Here is a 24,218-nt window from a genome sequence, read left to right on the forward strand (position 1 = left end):
TTCTCAGATCTTTAAATGAAAGGCGGTATATAAATCAACTAACTAACTAACTTTCTAACTAACTTATATGTTAACTAACTAAATATAAATCAACTATATATAAATATAAATATAAATCAACTAACTAATAACTTATATGTTAACATCACACTTACTACCCCTATTATAGAGTTTGTAGCCCGTAATAACCATGTCCCCCTGGTTCCATTGTAGGCAGTATTGTAGCCAATCAGATTAATCCAAGGTGTGCTTATTGCTAATTGAACACTTTTCAATACATTGTCTGTATGATCCTTTTAAAATCTTAGCCATGCAGCTCGCCCATCTCGGCTCAAAGGCTTCTATCATTAACATGTAATAATAATAATAATAATAATAATAATAATAATAATTTATTTATTTATTTATTTATTTATTTATTTATTTATTTATTTATACCCCGCCCATCTGGCTGAGTTTCCCTAGCCACTCTGGGTGACTCCCAGTCAAGTGTTAAAAACAATACAGCATTAAATATTAAAAACTTCCCTAAACAGGGCTGCCTTCAGATGTATTTTAAAGATAGGATAGCTGCTTATTTCTTTCATGTCTGAAGGGAGGGTGTTCCACAGGGTGGGAAGGCCCTCTGTCTGGTTCCCTGTAACCTAACTTCTCACAATGAGGGAACCGCCAGAAGGCCCTCGGTGCTGGATCTCAGTGTCCGGGCTGAACGATGGGGGTGGAGATGCTCCTTCAGGTATACTGGACCGAGGCCGTTTAGGGCTTTAAAGGTCAGCACCAATGCTTTGAATTGTGCTTGGAAACGTACTGGGAGCCAATGCAGATCTCTCAGGACTGGTGTTATGTGGTCCCGGCGGCCACTCCCAGTCACCAGTCTAGCTGCCGCATTCTGGATTAATTGCAGTTTCTGGGTCACCTTCAAAGGTAGCCCTACACAGAGCGCATTGCAGTAGTCCAAGCGGGAGATAACTAGAGCATGCACCACTCTGGCAAGACAGTCTGTGGGCAGGTAGGGTCTTAGCCTGCGTACCAGGTGGAGCGACCAAGGCAGTTTCAGCCCCATGGTGAGGTCTGAATCCCAATTGGAAGGGATCCAAATGGTTCACATCCTCCAGGCGTGCTTGGAGTTGTTCAGCAACCACCCGCTCAGTCACCTTGCCCAAGAATGGTAGATTTGAGACTGGGCGATAGTTGGCCATATTGGCTGGGTCTAAAGATGTTTTTTTTTAAGAAGCAGTTTAATGACTGCCTCTTTCAGTGGGTCTGGGAAGGCTCCCTCACAGAGAGAAGCATTCACCACCCCGCAGAGCCCATCGCCCAGCCCTTCCCGGCTCGCTTTTATCAGCCAGGATGGGCAAGGATCAAGGAGACAGGTGGTCGATTTCACTCGTCCAAGTAGCTTGTCCACATCCTCGGAGGTAACAGATTGGAATTGATCCCATGTAACAAGACTAGACAGGACTCTAGCAATCTCCCGCCCTGGCCTTGCTCCCACGGTGGAGTCTACCTCCTTCTGAATCTGAGCGACTTTATCTGCAAAAAGCTTTGCAAAAGCATTGCAGGAGATCTTGGGGTCCCTACCAGGCCCCGGTGGTGCAGGTGGTTCTGATAGATTGCAAACCACCTGAAAGAGTCTCCTGCTGCTGTTTTCTGCAGATGCAATAGAGGCAGTGAAGAAGGCCCTCTTCGCCGTCGCCATTGCCACTTGGTAGGTTCAACGTTGAGCTCTAGCCCGTGTCCGGTCTGATTCAGAATGAGTCTGAATTAGAAAACATGGGTCTCTCTCCAAATGCCTCTGACACGTGCATTTTCCTTTATGGCTCTTTGGCCTCTTTGACTATCATGTTCCACTACTTTCATTGCCTAAGTCCTGTTCCATCCCCATTTGGACAGTCTCTGCACATGAAAAAGGTGAAAGGTACGACCCGGTCTTATTCAACATCTTTATCAACGACTTGGATGATGGACTCAAGGGCATCCTGATCAAATTTGCAGATGACACCAAACTGGGAGGGGTGGCTAACACCCCGAGGACAGGATCACACTTCAAAACGACCTTGACAGATTAGAGAACTGGGCAAAAACAAACAAGATGAACTTTAACAGGGAGAAATGTAAAGTATTGCACTTGGGCAAAAAAAATGAGAGGCACAAATACAAGATGGGTGACACCTGGCTTGAGAGCAGTACATGTGAAAAGGATCTAGGAGTCTTGGTTGACCACAAACTTGACATGAGCCAACAGTGTGACGCGGCAGCTAAAAAAGCCAATGCAATTCTGGAGTATAGCATCTAGATCAAGGGAAGTAATAGTGCGACTGTATTCTGCTCTGGTCAGACCTCACCAGGAGTACTGTGTCCAGTTCTGGGCACCACAGTTCAAGAAGGACACTGACAAACTGGAACGTGTCCAGAGGAGGGCAACCAAAATGGTCAAAGGTCTGGAAACGATGCCTTATGAGGAACGGCTAAGGGAGCTGGGCATGTTTAGCCTGGAGAAGAGGAGGTTAAGGGGTGATATGATAGCCATGTTCAAATATATAAAAGGATGTCACATAGAGGAGGGAGAAAGGTTGTTTTCTGCTGCTCCAGAGAAGCGGACACGGAGCAATGGATCCAAACTACAAGAAAGAAGATTCCACCTAAACATTAGGAAGAACTTCCTGACAGTAAGAGCTGTTTGACAGTGGAATTTGCTGCCAAGGAGTGTGGTGGAGTCTCCGACTTTGGAGGTCTTTAAGCAGAGGCTTGACAACCATATGTCAGGAGTGCTCTGATGGTGTTTCCTGCTTGGCAGGGGGTTGGACTCGATGGCCCTTGTGGTCTCTTCCAATTCTATGATTCTATGATTCTATGATTGCCATCCTTTAAGGCTGATTAATCTTGAACCAGATGTTCCTGAGCTGCTGCAGCTTTCTCTGCACCCTTTTCACGTTAAGGCCAATGCAATTCCGCCTTGTCCCAAAACATTCCCCCATGCCAAACAAATGCAAACCCTCCTCACAACACCCCTTCCTTTCTCTTGCATTGAGACCCCACCGCTAGCTGGCCCTGCATGTAGAACAGCTTTCTCAGAAATTCTATCTGTGTTCAAGATACTGGCTTTCAACCTCTTACCTTACAATACAAATTTGGCTTCCAGTTCTGCAGGACTTTATTTTACTATGTCATTGGTGCCAAAGGGCGCTGAAACCAATGACTCCTCCCCAATTTCTGGTTGTTTATGGCCACCACCTGAGTTGCTAAATACAAGACATTTAAGTTGAATGAAGTCTGGACTATTGTATTTTGGGGGCTGACTTCAGCTGATCTGAATGTTGGAATTAAATACAATTTTGGTGGTCTCTTACTCCCTCCAGATTAAGTTGCATAATTTTACTGAAAGCATTTGTCAGAAGTGCCGATCTAAGCATGCTGGTTTCATTATACAGGAGGAGATAACAGTTTGATCGATGATATGACAGGGCATTTGGTACCATATGATCTTAAAATATTTTGGTTGAAAGGAGTTATTGATAATATCACTTAACTTGACATAGAACCTGCTTATAGCTATTTAAATGTGTGTTCCCTTTGGGAAAAGACAGAACCTCTACCAGAGTGATTCAGATTGATTTAATAAAATTTTGTCTATGGAACCTGTGTCAGAATTATAAACACATTTACTGTAAGGTAGAAAATATTCAGTATTTAATAATAAAATATGAAGTAAAATCCAGCATTTTACATATTTGGATATGTAGATAATATCTTATACATACTTTTTATTTGCTAGCTCGAGGTTATCCTTGGATACTTAAGAACAAACGTCCGGAAAAGCTGCGAGACACACTTAAGGAGCTAGAGGTACCTTTCAGAAAGTTTCAAGCATAATAACAATTAATCCCGTTTTTCAGATCTCTTTCAACAGCTTTAATTTTCATAAAAGATCATCCCTTCTGGAGATAAGTGCTCTTTTGTCTGGTGGGTTATCCAAAACAGTTGCATCTTTGTTTAGCATGTCAGGCAATCTCTCCTCCTTGAAAATCAGAAGCACTTTATCTACAAGTGAAATGCGTACAGCCATCTATACACTGTCTATTTTTGGTTGTCCTCCAGGAACTGATGCAAAACAGTCGGTGTGTACTGAGCAAATGGAAGAGCAAATACGTCTGTCAGGTAAAATATTTTGACATGCTCTTGCAATGTTCTGTCAACAGAATTGAACAATTGTTAAGTGATTATGTAGAGGTACAAAGTTAACTGGTTCTGTTTGCTTAAAAAAACAGTTTAAGACCCAGCTAAAATTCTTTTTGGTGAAAATGGCTATATTCAAATAGGGATGCAGTCAGGTAAAATGTATGATGTGCTGTGTTCTCATTTAAAATTAATTGTTCAATATATTAAGCAACTTTGAACTGGACCTATGCTGAGTCAGGAGTGTAGTTAAAGAGAAATTCATTAAATTTTGTGCATGACACATTTGTCTGTAAAAGTACTTAATTCAAAATGTGCAGCACAGTGACAGGAACTGTAAAATAACCAACTAGTTTAGATTTGTTACCAAATGACGTAAACTGCTCAGAGGCCATAGTGGCACGTGTCTGTATTCCTATCTACATGAATATCCATACAATATATAAAGAAAACATCTGCTCACATCCTTGTTAGCAGCATGGGAAGTGGGAACAGGTTGAAAACCTAGAGTGTGTGATTCAGCATTCTAATCAACAGCTTTTCCTTGAAATATGTTTAATGTATTTAACTCATTAAAAGCTATTCCTAGCTTTTTATCCCTGATCTTTAACAGATATCTCCTTAAGCTTACCACTGCTTAACAGAGAGTGTTGAATTTTGAACAGTATTACTAATATACAGTCTAGCCCTCAACCAGTGTCATTTATCCAAGCCCCATTAAAATGAATTGAATTCTCTTGTAATTGTAACTGTACTTTCCAAAGTTAAAATCTGTCCAACTCTAATAATATATTTAGCCTTCCCTTGTAACCTAATTACTTTTACTGAAAAATTCAAAGTCAAAAGTAAGGTGGTGATGGTTAATAATAATACTGTTTAAGCTACAATCCCAGGTACCTGAGAGTGTGCCCATTGAAGACAATGAGGCATACTTCTGAATAAGCATATACAAAACTAATGCTGTAATCCTATGCCCACTTACTTGAGGGTGGTACATGTGTAGGATGACAAATCAGAGGTGACACTGAATCCAAGTAATACATCCCTCATAAATTCAAATCTGAAAAATTAATTTCACCTCTACTTGGCCTCCTTACAAGAGGACTGGAAGGTAGTCCTTCTTTTTAAATAAGAAGAAATGATACACGAGATCAGTAAATTACAGCACATTGGACTTCTGTACCAGGAGAATTGGTAAAAACTAGTATTTAACTACAATCATTAAACATATAGGGGAACAAGCCTTACTGAGGATTGATTTAGCATGACTTCTGGCAAAGGGAAAGCCTGCCATGCTAGCCTTTTAGAATTGTTTGAGAGTGTCATGCAGATAGAAGCAAACTGGTAGACTGTGACAGCAGAGGTCAGGACTTGCTGATCCTTAGCTGGTATCTAGCCCTTTAAGTAGGCCCTGATCCACACTACCAGGCACCAACATTTGGACTAGGGCCTGCCCTCCCATGCGACTGGAGGATGCAGTCATCTCAGGATGGCAGTTGGGAGGGGCAGCATAGCCAGGCCCTGAGGTGTGCCCACTGCCTTCTGCACTTGTTGCCGGCCTTATTCTCTGATTCCCCCCACCGCCTGCTCTTCCGATGCCCCCGGAGAAGAAGGTGGAAGGGCGTTGGAAGAGCCTGTGGTGGAGGGGCATCAGAGGATAAGGCAGGAGGACCTGGCAGCAGCTGTGTGTTTGTGCCATTTCCTGTTTTGCCTCCAGCAGCAAAACACCCTGAGGAGGCCCACAAACTCCACCTGGGAAGGGAAAAGGGTGAGGCACTATCCTGATGGCATGGAAGAAGACTGGCTGCTGTGTCTTAGGCAGAGTGAAGGGTGGGGAGACAAGGAGGATATAAAAAGGTTCAGAGGGAGGTAGGGGGAAGTACAGGGAACAGTGGAGGTACAGGGAACAGCCTGTCCACATTTTGATCTAAGGGTGGGTTGAAGCTGTTTTGCACCAGAGAGGGAGATGTAGTTGTGTGTTTCCTCTCCCAATATTTTAAGCCTTCCACACCTTCCTGGGCCCAAAAGCCAAGCATGGGTCGCACCCTTTCCTTCTTTAAGATTGCAAATAATTGGATCTACTTACTCACAGAAATATTTATTGTGTGTTGTTTTAAGTATGTTTGTTCCTTGAGAGGGGGAAATGAGTAAAATAAAACCATTACACTAACAATGATTTTGACTTGCATGTGTCTATAAAGAATGCAACACATTTTTTTATTTATTTTACAAGTTTCTGTTAGTAGAACTGAACTCTGATTTGCTGCTATGCACATTTACTTGTGCATAGCTTGAAAGATGAGTATTATGACACGTATGAACAGGTGATATTTTGGTTTTGAAAACTATTTAGCAGCATACAAGAACAATTCTAAAATTAAGACAATTCTGCAGATATTATATTTAAGAAGTGTCCAATGCTTGCATAATGCTTATGCTGCCCTTGCGTTTTAGCTTACCATCAAAGTAGTTTTTAATACTACCTATCAAGTGTTCCCAGGGACGCGGTTGGCGCTGTGGGTAAAACCTCAGCGCCTAGGACTTGCCGATCGCATGGTTGGCGGTTCAAACCCCCGCGGCGGTGTGCTCTCCTGTCAATCGGTCCCAGCGTCTGCCAACTTAGCAGTTCGAAAGCACCTCCGGGTGCAAGTAGATAAATAGGGACCGCTTACCAGCGGGAAGGTACCGTATTTTTCGCTCTATAACACGCATCTGACCATAACACGCATGTAGTTTTTAGAGGAGGAAAACAAGAAAAAATATTCTAAACGAAACAGCGGATGTATGATTTTTATGGTTCATGCTGTGGCCACAGACATGTGATCTGACGGTGAGTTTGGGGTAGCCCAATGCAAAAATCCTGAGGATCCATGTGGATCCATGCTTTGTAACCATGTTTTTGTGCCATTGCGGCCCCATGAAACTGTGGGTGCGTGTGTGTTTTTTGGTGCAGGCTGTAGCCATGGACATGCTATGTGATCTGATGGTGAATTTGGGGTGACCCAGTGCAAAAATCCTGAGGATCCATGTGGATCCGTGCTTTGTAACCACGTTTTAAGTGGGGAGGGAAGGAAAAGCACTCAAGGGACAAGGAGCACGCGTGGGGTGGGTGGAGAAGGAGCTTTTCCGAGAGCTGAGCGGGGAGGAGGGAGGGAAAGAGCACTGTTGCTTTAAAGGTATACTTAACATATTTGCCCTGTGCCTGGGTTTTTTTCCATTTAACAGTCTGCAGCCTTTTCCTTCCGCTCCTTGTTTTGAGGCAGAATAGATTTGAGCAAGTGAGGAGGACTTGGATTGCAGGGGATTCGCCATTAGCTGTGTAAAAGCGCTCCTCCTTGAGTGATAAGCAGCCACCAGCAGCAATAGAATGGAGCACAAAAAAGCGGTAGGGGCACTAGGACCCAGACAATGCTCAAATCTATCCTGCAGCAGCAGCTCTGCTGATGAATGGAGTTTGGATCTGTTATAACTTTACTCTAGCTTAACTTGCTTACTCAAGTTTCTTGTGCATAGGATTACTCCTCAAATAATTATAAAATTCTCAGGGGAAAAAATAGGACAGCCCTAAAAAGAGGTTTAAATGACATACTTGACAGTACATTTATGTTGCATCATTGTGTTGTTATGTTGGTCACAATAAATATTGCGTGTGAAAAACTTTTCAGTTAATATGTAGTCATGGTTTCTTAATGCTTGCTAAGAACCTCAAAGAAGAAATGAAAAATGAGTCTGTAGGTTGACATTATCATGAAATTACCCTCATGATTTATTTGTTATGAGAGTTATGGACAGGGTTCCATGACATCATCATGGCATATCTGCTGTCACTGCATGTTTGTTACCTACCAAGCATGGATAATATGGGGTGTTGATGCTTCACGTTGGAATGAATGATAACAGAATTGCCCAATACACTGTAGCTTGTCAGTATTACTATATTATGTCATGTTTCTGCTAGTATTGCTTTGCTTTCAACATTGCACCTGGGAATCCTTAGAATTATGACTACACTATGCAGATTTGGCACTGCTGCGGCATAGTGGTTGTTGGCATAAGGAAGTTAAGGCACATTGGAAAAATATTCTATTGTGTTTGAAATACTTTTTTGTAGGAATTTTTGGGCCCTTAGCATTTGGGCCTTGGCTTTTCTGTTCCTCCTCCACACCCCCAAGATAGATTTTGTGGCAATCTCTTGTTGCTGCAATCAGGTGGTATATTTATTCTCTCACATACTAATATGTGAAACTTGTCAAGAAGACTTGGTGGTATGTGGTACTTCCCAGGGTTCTTTGGCATAGTGGAATCTATTTTTCTGGATTAATGATACGTTGCTTTCTTGAGCATGCCTCAGTATGGAGTACAGAGGTCAACCATTTTTCCACCTGGCCTACAAACTAGCCTACTCAACTTCTAGAGAGTTTTGTTGTTCTTCAAAAACTTTATCATTTATATTTTGGGGGCAATTATAAGAACTAGCCGAACACCTCTGAGCTGTAAGATCACATTATCAACTTGAGAATAAATTGTGATTTTATCTAATCCAACTGCAACATAAGGATAAATTGAAGTTTTGAAAGGTTGCCATAAGTGCTGGTAGAGTGTGACTGTGTCTAACATTTTTACTAGGACAAAACCTTAAAGGACATCTGCCATAACTGGGGAAGCTGATGATTATACAAAAAGATACTCACTAGATTAACAGAAAAAGAGGTTGTTCTATTTCTAAAACCACAAACTAAATCAGAACTGCTTGATCTGGATATGCGTTTAGAAAGATCTGAATAGCAGGATTATGTTTTTGTTTGAACTTGTGAACCATTTCAGAAGCAATCCTTTGTACAAACTTTTTATACTGTGTTAAATGCCTGTACTTTGATGGCACTAAACAAATAAATACTGGAATACATTTGATTTATAAAGCTGAGTTTTATCTTATTCATCCTCACAAAAGTCCAGTGAAGCATATTACTGTCAGTTCACTTTATAGACTGAAAACTGAGGATGAAAAGTGTTTATGTATGTCCATGGCTGAGGTGGTTGCACCTTTCTTTCTTTGCTACATACCACTCAAATGCTCACATTAGTTGTTTTTCTCATAAAGTTCATTCTGCTATCTTTTGATACCAATTGATTATCTAACATAGTTGATCCTGATCCAGAGAAGTGCATGAAAATCTTCACCTTGCATTGGGGGTTTTGACTTCAGCTGTTAAAGGTTCCTCCACAAGAAGCTTGTTCTGAGCACACACTTAAATTGGTTGAGATAAATGAGGCCTCTGTGTTAATTGTCTGCATAGCAACCTGTTCATAAGTTTGTAATAGGATAGCAGGACTATTCTTATGTGCTTATGGCCAATGCTCAGGGATGATGGGAGTTGTAGTCCAACATCTGGATTGCCAACATGGGACAGGTAGAAACCTGGGTTAGCTGAACATCTGCAGGCCCCTCCAAAGTGTTCCACAACAAGTGCTTTAAAAGAGGCTTTCCAAGTTGATCATTGTGTATTGCCAGGTCTCTTGTAAATTGTGTGCGCGCTCTCTCTCTCTCAGACTCATCAGGTGATTGACAGGTGGGTGGCTCTAACCATTTGTCAGTCATGGTCTGCAAGGAGCAGGGGCAATAATTCCCCGCCCCTGCTATATAGTGTGGAGTAAAATGACACTCCTTGCTCAACAGGAGTGGGGAAGCATTCTTCCTCCAGCCCCACTTGTCAATCACTCGGTATTTTGACAGGCTGAATCCCACCTGGTTCTCTGCAGAGATCAGCTGTGCAAGTGAGTTCCCCACCAATCCAGATGCGTCTCTGCCTGCCCCGCATCTGATGTCACATCTAACATCAGCGGTGGGGCACATGGATGTGGCTGGGGGAAATGGTCTCACAAGCCAGGGATCCATGCCAGGCTGGATTTGATTCATGGGCTGCTGGTTCCCCACCCCATGGTAGAACACAAAAACAAGGTATTTGTAATGTGCACCAATCCCTTTTTAAAGGAAAAAACCCTACTGCCTATGCCCACATTGCAGAGCCCCAGAAGTCACCTTTAAAATGCTCCTTGATTGCAGTAGTGCTATGTTAACAAGAGCAAGAACATTTTTTGTATGCAAAGTGTACAAATTAAGCATGGATGTCCTGTTTTGTGCACCTGTTCTCTTTCTCTCCTCACTTCTCTGTTCCGATTTTCTGGGTTTTTAATATACCTTTGGATTATTGTTTTCATTGGCCCTATGAGTGGTTAACTGATTGTGCAGAGCACATGAATATAAGTTATCAAGTAACTCCACCTCACAGGTTCAAATCTATGGTGTCTTCTTTGCTTATCCAAATTTTTACTGGGCTGTAGCTTGGGGAAGGATTACAGCCATGAATAGCAGCATCTGCAGTTACTATTTTCCATGCAAATTATGGGGAATTATATCCTATAGTGAAGCATTTCATGCATAGTTGGAACAGATGTAGTCAAAGCTCGGTATGTTTTTGCTTTTTCCCTTCTCTCTCTCTCTCTTTATTCATTTCTTGTGGTGCACTTAATCTGTTTTGCCAGCCAAGCTGTAGTATATGAAATCTATAAAAAATATAGATGATAAAAGGTATTGTGGAACATATCATTCTCTACTGACAAGTTGCATCTCTCTCTCTCTCTCCCCCCCCCCCCATTTGGTTCAGCTCCTCTTTCATTCAGGTGTACTGGTATCCCTGGGCCTTTCAGGGCCACAGCTGGAGCGAGTGGTGATTGACAGAACCCTGATGGGGAAGCTCATCTCCGACACTATCAGCGATGGTAATTATACCCATGTGCAATTCAGTTCCCTACATTTGCAGTGGAACAGGAGGAATAGTATGTCAATTATAGTATGTCAATAGAGCAATTATTACCACTGGGGACTTGGCAACACAACAAGTAATTGCATTTAATGCCACAGTTGCCACCCTCAGGACCAAAACCACTTTAGGAAAAATATTTAACATCAAAGTTTCTATTCTTATCAACTGTTACATTTGTTTCTAAATCTCAGTTCCTTGTATAATTTCCCCCAAAGGTATTCAAGTTTAGCACATGTAATTTCCTCCCATCTGAGAGCTTTGTTCTATATTAGTACAATGACTTGAAATAAACAGTAATACAACAGTAAAGCTTTCTGTGTGGCCTGCATCTAAAAGTTCAGTAATAATGTTAGATTACAGTATAAATTGACTTGGTCATTTTAAATATGTTCTTCCCAATACTGTCAGCTGTGACTGAAAGCAGTGTCCCAAGATCTCAGAAAGAGGGCTTCTTCCAGTCATCCTCACTTGAGATCCTTAATATGTTAGGGGAACTTCAAGAGCATAGGTTCCTATTCCTTACCCATTGAAAAAAATGAACACAAAGCATGTGGCTTTTAAAATGGTATTAGACAAAATCTTAGAGGATATCTACCAGTTGTTATTAGTCAGGATAACTAGTGGAACCTTCATGTGCCAAGTGCAATGTACTGTCAAATAGCACTTGTGGAGCTCTTGCTTCTATGCTTCTCTTGTGAGCTTCCTGCTTTTCTTGTGAGCACCCTTATCTGTGGGAAACAATCCCTTTTTAAAAAAAATAGACTTTGAAAACTAAATACTGTCTGAGGGACATGATGGATAAAAATTGCAGCCCTAGTCTTTAAATAATCTTACATCACGTTTTTGCATGTATGTGGAAAGCACTGTACAGAAATACATTAATTTCACAATCTCCCTTCTAAGTAGATCTAATTCTGTCTTATAAAAGGACTGCTTGATACAAGGTTCCAGATTATGCTTCTAGCTGAAACAAAGCTGTACTTTGTTGTAAACTAGTATGCATTAACTGTTACAGCAGTCAAATAGCATGTACAGTTGTCCAGAAAACATATGATGAATTGCAAAATAGGAAATATGTGTTTTTTCCTGTATTTGAAAGACACTGGAAGAAGTGATATTTTGTCAGCTAGTGAAAACTCATCTGTTCACTTGAGCCTGCCTGGGCCTTTGGTTTTTATTGTTTCTTAGATATAGCAGATGAACATTTTTATACTTTCATTGGGTTTAATGCATTTTAATGGATTGACTTAAGTTATGTTATATCAGTAAACTTGCTTCAATACTGGGGCTACAATTTTTGTCCCTCATGCCCCATAGACAGTATTTGAATGGCTTGCAGTTACAAAAGTCTGAGGTGAACTCAGTTCAAAGCTTTCTTTAGAATAATACCTTGACAGAGGCTTTTTTCCAGAAAGGATATTAGCATTGTTGATGTTCCCAAGCAGTAAGCAGATTTTATATTTATTAGTGCTAATGTACTTCCCATGGGTGGTATAGATAGGGTGACAGAACCTGCTTGGTTCAAGTAGTTAAAGCTTGAAAGAGGCACGCTTGCCACTCTATCTAGAATAGGTAACAACTTGTGTCTTGAGCCAAATCCATATAACAGAAAGATCCTTTAACTTAAGTTGCACTTGTCACTCCTAAACAGTGTACTGTGCTGTTCATACATAGCTTTCATCTAGCCTTTACTGCTATGAAATTTCATAGAATTTCATCTAGCCTTTACTGCTATACATTACATACTGTATTTAATTTAACTGCCATCTGAGCAGTTTAAAATTACAGCTGTGCTAGGGAAAACAAACTAATCAATTAATTGAATAAATTTAAATACATGGTGGGTAGGATCCTGTATTCGGATTGGGGACCCAGGTTCAAATCCTTGGACAGGTCATGAAAACTAAAAGGTGCAGATTGCCATACCTTTGACATCTCATGAACAATAAAACTGGGGAGGGGATTATTTATTTATTTAGATTTTCTTGATTTACAGAAGTATGTGCATTGTCTCTTTTTTCTTATTGTAAAGTTTTTCTATATATCAGTTACATATGATGTGAGGCATTAGTGTTCTATATACAAGGTTAGGGAAGGAGAAAAGAGGGGGAATAGGGGAGAGAAGTGGTAAACATATTCTTATATTTAGTGTGGGGTTTTTATGCCCCCATCATTTGGGTGGGTTCTCTTTCTGTTTCTTTATTGTATTTCCTTGGTAGTGAGAGAGTTTGGGTGTGGGGCCCAAGGTATGGTTAGCTGTGTTTAGTTGGCTGCTGTGAGATTTGTTTTTGTTATTTATATTTTTTATAAGGTTTTACAAATATTTTCCAGCATAACATCATTTTTCTATAATCATCAAAATTATATTTGGCTATATAAGCCTAAGACTTCCCTCATCCCCGACTTTTGGTTTTCCCACCTACTCTCTAATATTGCATTTTTGTAAGTTTTTATTATTATTAAACCTTAGTCTTTATCAATCATTTATATATTATACTTAATAATAATTCATAATCATTTAACCTTACAAAACTTCTTGTAACCCTGCTAGTGATGTCAATTATTTACAATTGTCTTTCAGATATAGCATAAATTTATTCCAGTCTTTCAGAAAAGTCTGGTCCTGCTGGTTCCGAATATTCCCCGTCAATTTCGCCCATTCTGCGTAGTCCAATAGTTTCATCTGCCACTTTTCCTTCATTGGTATCTCTTCTTGTTTCCATCTTTGGGCTAATAATATTCTTGCTGCAGTTGTTGCATATAAAAACAATGCTTTATCTTGCTTATGTATTTCTCTACCTACAATACCTATCAAGAAAGCTTCTGGGTTTTTTTTTTATAAACGTATATCATTTTCCAAAAAGCCTTCACCTCCTTACAAACCCACCACATATGATAAAAGGTACCTTCTTTTTCTTTACATTTCCAGCATTGATTATTTGTTCTATACATTTTTGCTAATTTCACTGGTGTTAAGTACCACCTGTACATCATTTTCATTATATTTTCTTTAAGCAAACTGCATGCAGTAAAATTTATTCCATCTTTCCACATCCTTTCCCAATCTTCTAACTGTATATTATGACCAATATCTTTTGCCCAATGTATCATTGCAGATTTAACTTCTTCATAATTTGTATGCCATTCCAATAGTAACTTATACATTTTTGACAATATTTTTACTTTATTGCTTAATAAATCCAATTCAAACCTGGATCTTTTATATTCAAATTCATTTTTCTTTTTATCTTTAAACACTTCATTTATTTGACAATAATGCAACCAATCATATACCAGATTTTTAGCTTCCTCATAAGGTTTTAATTTCCACTGATTATCTATTTCCATTACCAAATCTCCACAGGTGGCCCAATTTTTTCCACATTTAACTTTTTTTATAGTTGTTGCCTCCAACAGCGACAACCACCATGGCATTTTACACTCTAATAAACTCTTATATCTATTCCACACCTCATATATTGATTTTTTAATTATGTGGTTCAAAAAACCTTTGTGAACTTTTACCTTCTCATACCATAAATTTGCCACCCAAATCTGTTATCAAATCCTTCCACATCTAATAGATCTGGGGTTTTTTTTAACAATATCCAATCCCTTAACCAACAAAGGCAAGAAGCTTCATAATACAATTTCAGATCTGGTAGAGAGAAACCTCCTCTTTCTTTAACATCTGTAAGTAATTTAAATTTTATTCTTGGTTTCTTCCCTTGCCAGATAAATCTTGTAATTACTTTTTGCCACTCTTTAAAATCACGCACACCATGTAAAATCGGGATTGACTGAAAAACAAACAACATCTTGGGTAGTACATTAATTTTGATTACTGAAATTCTACCCCATAGGGATAATTTCATTCTTAAAAGAGATTTCCTACATCCTCCATTCATCCTGAGGCTACTTCCAAGAGATTTATATGATAACATACAGAAAGTTTTAGGGAGAGATATTCTAAATTCAGTGTAGCATCTGTGTAGAAATTAAAATGAGTAGCATAGGCCTGATGCGATGGTTAGCAAGGAGGTCAGTTCTTGACAACAAATGCTGAACACTTTCACGCTTTATCTGTAGTAGTACTTTCTGCATATTGGCAGTTTTCTAAACTTCAGAAGGCAGACAGTTGGGACAATTCACTTCTGGTATGTTGTATGTGAAAACTTCCCAGATTTGTCTGTCCTTTGACTCAACAGCTGCAAGAAACTCAACTGCTGTAGTCGAATCTGCCACCTCTCTGGTACTTTTTCCCCCATGTATGCTTGATTGCAGCTGAATAACAGTATTTTCACTCAATCAGTGAAAGCTATCATAAAAGAGAGTTAGATTTCAAATTCTAAAATAACTGAAGAAGAAATGAATATAGGATGAGAAAGCATTATTATATTACAGAAGGGATTTGGAATATGATAATTTATTTAGCTGTACTTAATCTGAGTACCCCCTAAGCTTTATTTCTCATTTCCAGCAAGATCCTGAGAAGATGAAACACTGCTGTCCTTTAGGAGATCACAGAAGGCTGAATGTAATATTTTAAGGTGTAGCATTGAAAATTTGCTTTTCTTTCCCCAGTGTCTCAGTGGAGACTTCAGTAATTTGTTTTTTTGGTGGTGACAGTCAGGTATTACAGTGTTGACAGTTTTTCTTTGTTTTCCAGCTGTTCTTACAGACAGTTTCATGATCTTGTCCTTTTGGGAGCAAAGCAAACTCTGCTTTATTCAGTTCACAAAGAAGGCACATTCTCCTGATGCAAACATAAAGCTTGAAAAACTCTCCTCCTTGGATTTTAAGGTACAACCACCTGTGATGTTTGCAAGTTTGATCATTATAATTATGGGCAAACGTATACTAAGAGTGGATAGGTAGTAAGTGTCTCTTACTAAAATATCCAAAACTAATTTTGAAATTGTAACTATTTGAAAGGTTCTAGTTTTTTTAAAAAACTGAAGCTTGAAACAGCCAAGTATTATAGATAACTCTTTTAAATGACTCTCAGAGATAAAGTAACTTTAGGCAGTCTACTCTTGGATTAACTGGATGGCATTTTACCATTGTACTATTGAGAGTGGGGGGAAAAACAATGCTGTCCAGTTGTAAAGACTGTGGAGAGAATAATTGGGTGCACTCTTCCCACCTTGGATCAAATCTATGCTTCCAGGTGCCATAAGAAAACTGCAGAGATAGTGCAGGATAGTGCGCACCCCGGAAATGATCTCTTTCAGCTTTTGCCTTCTGGAAGAAGGTACAGGGTTATAAAGACTAGGACTAGCCGCCTGAGAAACAGTTTCTATCCAAATGCGATTTTGGTTTTAAACGCAGTGTAAGGAGTCTCTGTGGGAGTATATTGTATTTACTGTAATTATGGGGTATCAGAGTTCTTAGGGAGCTAACCAGGTTGGGATAGCTGGGATAGCAGGCTTGTTGGTTTTTGAATATCTGATGTAATTTTTTTCAATTTCGTTGTTCTGTATGGGACAATGACAATAAAGATTATCGTATTGATTATCGTATCGTATCATAACTATTATGCTAAGCATCTATAGTATAGGATTCTAAATAAAATGGGTTTCTGTCTTGAGTTAGTAATCTAGTATCTCCTATATTTGTTTCTAAAACAGAGATAATTTGCTCACCATGTGTCAGGGAACTGTCATCAGTTCAGGAGGGAGAGAGCAAAAGCCAAATGAATTATAGAGAGCCTACAGGGATCGTGGGAAGTAGCTCCTCTTCAACGGAGGAAACACGCCTCCAGTGGAGAGGAGGTGCAGGAGTCGGAAGTGGCCAGGCGGTACCAGGACTCCTTGCCTGGGAGAAGCAGGGAAGAAAGGAGTCCTCCGCTGCCCACGCCCTCTTTGCGCAGAAAGCATCCACCCAGAGAGGGGAGGCGCAGACTGGGCGTCAAGAAGCTGCTTTGCTGGGGAAAGTTTAGGAACCGCCCACTCACAGATTCTGCCAGCGATTGAGTTAGCCACGGGAGAGTGGCGCTCCGGACAGATAAAGTTTATTTTGGCAGCAAAACCAAGGCTTCACAGCCAAGTAGGGAGATATTTGCCTGCTTGCTCTTGAGCAACCCCTTGGAAACATAACACCATGGAACTGGAGAGCCACAGATATTCACAACAGTATAGTAATATAAAATAATGGTACAAATGATGATGATCTTTGCAAATGATAATAATTGGGAGGGTCTAAGACAAGTGTTAAGGGGCCAAGTCTTCTGCAAATCTGGCTGGATATGGCAGCCCACCCACCTTTATGCATGAATGCTGTAGAGGAGGTTACTGTATGCGACAGAGATCCAGAATCCAGAGCAACATAGATGATATGTGCTATTTAGCTTTGATACAGGGGTTTTGAATGAATTTTCCACTTCTTAACGTATCTGGAAAATGTACAAAATATGAGGCTGGAGATTCTTCAAAGCAAATAAGTAAACTTTTTTATTTCATATTGTCTCTTTTCAAAATACAGAGTGGAGATTAGTAAAGAGGCTGCTCTCTAGTGCATCGAAAGAATCCCTCCTCCCCTCACCTTAAGTGGTACTAGAATGCAGAATGCAGGGAAATGTTTTGCTCACCAATATTTTTTCATCCTGCCACTTTTTTCTTCTTTTATTTTATTTTTGCTTAATCGGGTTTATAGCAGTAAGGCTGGCTTTTCTTGGATTATGTTACACTTTTTACCACATTAAATTATAACTTGTTTGTTGGGAATACTCTCTGCTAGAATGGACATCAAATACATTTTCCAGGCTGTTTCAGTTCAAGGCCTCCTTTCAGCACTGACTTGTGTTTGCAAGATTGATCCAACCTCTGTAACATGGATTTGAGACAGTTCACTGTTCACAAGGAACTGAGCTGATATGTTGTTTACTTCAAAATGATGCACACTTGTGCCTGGCTGAGTATTTGTTAAGCATGGGCTTTTAGTACCCATGATCATGATCTGTGGACATTTAGCATAGCCCAATACATATTATGCCAGAAACATTTTAAGTATAACTATTTAAGAAAAGAAGGAAAAACCACAGACAGCTTTGATCCATTGCGGGGGCAGGGGGAGTCAAAGCAGTATCAATAACACAATATTTATTAGGACCATCTAAAATCACAAATCAGTAAGCTACCTTTTGAGTTTAACAGAACTCTTCCTCAGATTTGATGTTTAAAAAACAAAGTTCCTGGTTGAGGCCACAGTGGAAATTCAGGCTGGAATATGTTAACAATTTTAAAATGATAATGCAGGAGACTCTTTGCAGATTTATTAGGTTAGACTGTGACCTGTACATATGGCCACAGGCTGTGCCAAGGTATTTATAGAAAAATAAGTAATGGCACTCTTATTTTGAAATTATGAATAGATAGTTATATCTGCATCTGGCACTTAAAGGAGGTTTCTTAAAGGACCCCCTCCCCTGGCCCAGTCCACCTCCAAGCCTGGCAGAAAAATAAAATTCAGAGAAGCACTTTGGAAGGACAAGCCCTCACTTTTCACAGTTAGTTCACCATGTTATTTATACTCAGTTTTTCTACAAAAGTATCAAAAGAACCAGACTTACCAAATCTGATAAACCGGAGGGAAGGAGGGCTGTGTGGTTTCCATGCTGCTCTCTTTCTCCCATTGCATGTTTCACTCTGCAAGCTGTTCCCACTGATACACTCTGGACTTCGTTTTGGAAAATCTATGCAGCACCTTGAGCCCATCTTTGTGGCAACTTACTTATGAGATGCCCAAGCTCACAGTGTCTTCAGTCTGTTATGTTTCCCCAGGAATTGAGCTAGGCAGGAGGGTGGTAGCAGCCAGGTGTTTGCCACATTAAGTGCCCTAGCTGCAGGGCGGCAAAAGATGAGATTGGTGATTATTTTTTGATATTTTTAGTAGGCTCCAGTTTTCAGCCTTATCAGAAAATTTACAGAAAACTGAGAATTCATAGACCATGTTCCCAACAAAATCAGTGAACTCATCCAGATTGATACAGGTAATATTGCCAGATTGATACAGACGAGACCAAAGAAGGCGCAAGGCACTGCTGCTCCAGTGACACCTGTACCCGCCTTCAAGGCTTACACCATTAAATTTCTAAGGTTCCCCAATTAATAGTATGTAGTATCCATTACCCAAGAGAATGGCAAACTGGGGCCAGATGGCTGGAGGCCATTGCTCAGTTCAACTCCTGCACCCATGTGCCACTGAACAGTCTTCCTAGACCAAAGTGGTATAAAGAAGTGGAGCCTTTGTCACTCCCATCATCCTTGACCATTGGTTATGCTGGCTTGCCTGAGTTCAACAATGTCTGATAGAGCAACACTTGTTGAAGAAAAATCAACATAGCTTCTACAAAGGCAGCAAGAGCGGCTTGTGTATGAGGTGGAGACAATGGCGCTGCTCTGGTGGCAGCAATGTGCTTGTCTGGGCAGGGTAAGGTAGCAGCAATGAGGTCGGGGGAGCTCCAGGTTCGTACATGTACGTTTGTGGGGCTGTTGCCCCAGTGCTCCTCCCATCTTACTACTACTGCCTTGCCACATCCCCATGCCAAAGAACACAGTACTGCCCGGAGAACGCTGCCTCCACCTCCTCTTCATTGAGGCAGCACTGAAATGTAAGTCTTGTCTCACTAACCCTTTAGAGTTCTTTGAGTGTCAATATGCATCTAGATAGGGGTGATCTAGTCTAGTAGGCATTGTAATTAATAGACTTTAAGAAAGCTTTTGATAAAATTCCTCACAAAAGGGTCTTGATTCAAGAACAAAAGTTGGCTACAGCTCATAATTAGTGAGGAGGAAATTTAACCAGAAGCCTGGCTTAGTTTGCCTTAGTTTAGTGTGGCAGTAAAAAAAAGACTGGAGAGGAGCGGAGTGACTGCACGCTCTCTTCTGCGAGCCTACAGATTTGCAGGGGCTCATTTAGCCAAGGCACAGAGCTTTCCAAACTGTGTCGCAACACATTAGAGTGTCGGCTGCAGTGTGTCACACAGACGCTCTCTGCGCACCTCCCTGGACTGGAAAGGGGTTACTTTAGCCTCCGATTTGGTAGTAAAACTTAATTACTGTGTCGCGAAATGATGCATGTCTAAAACGTGTGTCACCAACATGAAAAGTTTGGAAAGCTCTGGTTTAGCATGTTTTGTGAACCAGGCCACTGAGTCCGGACACTGACCAGGCCCCCTTCCCTTTGGAGTGACAGCAGCATCCCATGTTGGGTTGCCATTCTTTCTTTTTTCTTTTATTTCATAGAGTCAATCTTTTTTTTAAGATCTCCTTCCAGGTCATCTTCTCCAGCAGCAAAGTTAACCCTTGCATTTACATTTTCTTCTTTATAGGTATTTTCAATGAAAAACCTGCTGCTTCTGTAACAAACTGTAGAATAAAGTGTTAGAAATATCTAGAAATATCTATATATCTACTTGACTCCTATTATATATCTATTTTTATTTTGTGGGTATTGTAGTGGTTTAGTTCTGATAGACTTGGCAAGAGTTTGGAAGTTCTAATCTTTACTTTCCTTCGATTGATGCATGCATGTATTAAATGTTCAAAGGGATTATGTTTTTACAACTACTACCTATAAAACTGAATACAGCATAGGAAGTGGCATTATGTTATATATCACTTTAGTGTTATTGAATTGTAATTTTCTTTTTAAAAAATGTATCATAGATTACACAGTCAAAAAACTCAAGAGTTGAAAAAGACGAACTAATTTTCCCCTTAATTTCATTTTTTCTTAATTACTCAATCCAGCACCTCTGCATTTGGGGGGGGGGCACAGTACACTGCTTACATGTAGAGGAGGGAAACCAGCAAGCACAGGAAGGGTGGAATATTATAACTCTATTCATTCTCCATTGTTCATCTTGCTCTTAACTGATGGGATCTGACCGGTGCTGTCTTGTTCAGACAACTTTCACCACTAGTAACTGTGTGAGTCTGAGTTACTGAATTGGTCCATGGGAAAGGTGTCTACTGCTAGGCATCATCACCTTGATGGCAAAATAGAGTAAAGGAGGTGGGGAGCAGTGGAAGTGTGTTTGGAAGGCCTTCTTCTCTGACCTTTCCCCCTCAGTCATTCACACATTATTATTCATTTAGGAAATTTATACATTAAATCCCCCCAAAATTAAAGAAAAATATTCATATAAAATAATTCCAGGATAGTTTACATAAAAATATCAGCAAAGACATAGAATATAATTAGCTTAAAAGCATTGTATTTAAACTAGATTGCCATTAGTACACAATAATTTAGTTTTGGAGGGGCAATTACAGATAAAGCAATTAGCCTTAGAGGGGAAAAAAAGAAAATTACTAACTTTAATATCTAATAATTTATTTGATTGTGAGCTCTGTCAGCACACATCTTAAAAATACTACCATTCCATTTCCCCTTTTATTCTTCTAAATTCCCAGCATCTTGGAAAGTTAAACCATTGACCTTTTACAAGTTTTTCATTCCTATAGCTTTTTAATCCATTTCAATTTACTGAGGAGTCAGAAGGGAGAGTACAAGGAGTTAATGTTTACTGTGAGAGAACAACAGTGGTAATTACTTTGATTTCAGTTCCTTTTGATGTGTATTCAGGGGATGAAGAGGTCAATAATATTATGACCATGCAAATAGAAAGAAGTTCTTTTGGCCATAAAAAACAGCAAAGGATTATTAAAGCATTAACCTTGATTTTTAATGGCCTTGGTTGAGTGGTGAGATCACAATTTGGATGAGCCTGATTATTTACTAAATACAATACATAAATGCAACGGGTTCTTAACACCCATTGCACTCTGGCATTATCGCATTACTGCCATCCTTTGTTGCCTTGCAGACAGGAATATGAAAGCAATCTGTCATGTAGTGAGACTGGCTCCAGAAGCATTTCTCTGATAAGAAGACCCCCTGCCCTTTGCTAGTGTCTGGTCCAGTAGGCTTAGCCATGCGCTTAATCCCCAGAAAGTGGTTCGATTATTGCTGACCAGCAATAGCAAGATAGGTTTTTTCCACCCCCCTAGCTATCAACCTTCCATTAATTCCTTAAGCAGAAATGTGGTGCAATCTATATTTCCTTGGCATGTGTCACCCAGATGGTGTACTGCTCATGTTTTCAAATAACCATGCTCCAAAATAACATAGTTTGAATAATAAATTCCGCAAATCCTTTTGGAGGAATAGAGGCACACAATTCTCAAGAGCCACATAAACTTTACGCAAGATGCTATGGCTCATCCATATTACTTGGCGAAAAGTACATCTTCCCTTACAGCACTTGGCATTCTTAATCCAGGAGAAAAATAAATGGTACATCCAAACATTGTAAATGACCTTTTAATGTTTGAAGCTGTGTCTGAAAAAAGTAGCCTTAGCCTTTTGGTCAGTATTGCAGAACTTAATATGAGTAGCATTAAATCCTTACATGCAGGTCGATGCTGTCAAGCAACCATGACTGTGTGTTTTGGTATTGATTGGAATCACAGCAGTAAATTCCTCCTTAACTCATGTGCTTCCTTACCCACCTATAAAACTAGGGACATAAGTATCTCTGCTTACAGTATTCTTTTGTTTACATGTACAAATGACGGGATGGAACTCATACATGAGTACATGTCGTAATAGTGAAGCTAGTTCCTAGATGTTTTCAGTATTACGGTTACATTTAAATACAAATTTAGATGTAATCTATACATAATCAAGCACTGTTAATCCCATTGATTTCTATGGAAAAATTAAGCAAAATCCTTAAAATGTAACATTGAAAAAAAGAACTGAAAAACTCTCAAATTTGACCCATCCCATCACTATATGTAATGCACATACCATTTTTACTATGTGCAGTAGTAATGCATAGTAATTATTAAAAATGAGCAGTGTGCTTTCCCATATATCAGTATACGTACAGGATACAGCTTAATACCTTTTTTGATCCATTTTTCTCATCTCACAGAAAATATTTTGAAACACATTGTTTACTGGCTCATTTGGAGAAGAGATTGTTGTTCACAATTTTTATTTTGGTACAGTAAGACAGCAGATAAAAGAGTTCTGAAAAAAAATGCAGTCACCCTCACTGTGATTCCTTTCATAAAAAGCAGATAGAAATAGCTACTAAGATTAAGCACTGACCACAGAATGTAAGAGTGAAAGTTAAATAAATTTAAAGTAAAGAAACAGCTACACGATAAAGCAATTTTTTTTAAACTACCACAGCTTGAAGATGTTAATGTCAATTCTTCTGCATATTCCAAATATGTGTAGTACAAAAAGAGCTACAGAATCACTACATAGCCCAGTGAATGACACATGGTGCCCCGCACCAGTTAAGGGTGCTAAAACCATATATATATATATTAATAAATAACATTAAAAATAACATTTCTCCTTAGGCTAGCCTGTCCAGATACATAGAATGTTGACATGTGTTTTAATCTAGTTTTTAGCTTATCATTAATTTTACATATTTTTAATGTTTTAAATAATTGTTTTAACTGTTTTTGTTGATAATTTGTTTTATTCTTCTTTTAAACTGCTTTTAAGATTTTTTTACATTCAAGTGGTGTATACAACCTCAGTGTCACAATCCAAATGTAATTGACAGATGGGCCTTGTAACTGCTTAAGTTAAAAAAAACAGAAGTTCCACTCACTGACATCCTATAACATGTCTAGTTTTGCCCTTAATTTTAAGTTCAGCACTACATGTTGTGCAAAGCATCTGCAAACTTAATTAAGATTCATACTCCTCAAATAGAATACATTTATGGACAAAACCCAGCTATTTCTTTTAGGTTTTAGATTTTCAACAGGAGAGTTAAGCACAAGTTTAAATATATTGTTGTTGTGTACTTACATAGCACCATCTGTGAACAGTGCGCTTTATAAAGTCCGGGTATGATAGCTTGCTACCCAGTGAAGCTTTCCATCTAAAATAGTCAAAGAGAAAATGGAGGCATGGGAGAAGAATGGGTGTTTATGTCAAATTCATGATTGTTTTCAATTATTTCTCCCACTGCCATCAGTTGAACTTAAACGCCTACGGTTGGCTAGATCTGGAGCTTCCATGTTTTTCTGACCCTTGGGCACCTTTTCAAACCAGAGAAACACATGGACACTAAGTCCACAGCACAAGCTATTACATTATTACAACAGAAACTTCTTTCAAGCCTGATTTGGGTTGGGGTAGGAGTGAGGAAGGCACTCTGTGGGCACCAGGGACAGCCGC

At 39.6% G+C, this 24,218-nt stretch overlaps 1 protein-coding gene across 7 annotated transcripts in view; it reads left to right on the forward strand.

Annotated features, from left to right (window-relative positions):
- Positions 1-24,218, forward strand: part of WDPCP (WD repeat containing planar cell polarity effector) — a 171,266-nt gene that overhangs the window by 53,502 nt on the left and 93,546 nt on the right. For all 7 annotated transcript variants that reach the window (XR_014523941.1, XM_083495163.1, XM_083495167.1 and 4 more), the window contains exons 5-8: positions 3,776-3,846; positions 4,099-4,158; positions 10,842-10,956; positions 15,670-15,803. Coding sequence is in view for 6 of the 7 variants with exons in the window: in XM_083495163.1 (XP_083351289.1) it covers positions 3,776-3,846; positions 4,099-4,158; positions 10,842-10,956; positions 15,670-15,803 (380 nt within the window). In the remaining variant the exon portion in view is untranslated. The remainder of the gene's footprint in view (positions 1-3,775; positions 3,847-4,098; positions 4,159-10,841; positions 10,957-15,669; positions 15,804-24,218) is intronic.

Source organism: Podarcis liolepis (genome assembly GCF_965112155.1).
Source record: "Podarcis liolepis genome assembly, chromosome: 3".
Taxonomy (NCBI): domain Eukaryota; kingdom Metazoa; phylum Chordata; class Lepidosauria; order Squamata; family Lacertidae; genus Podarcis; species Podarcis liolepis.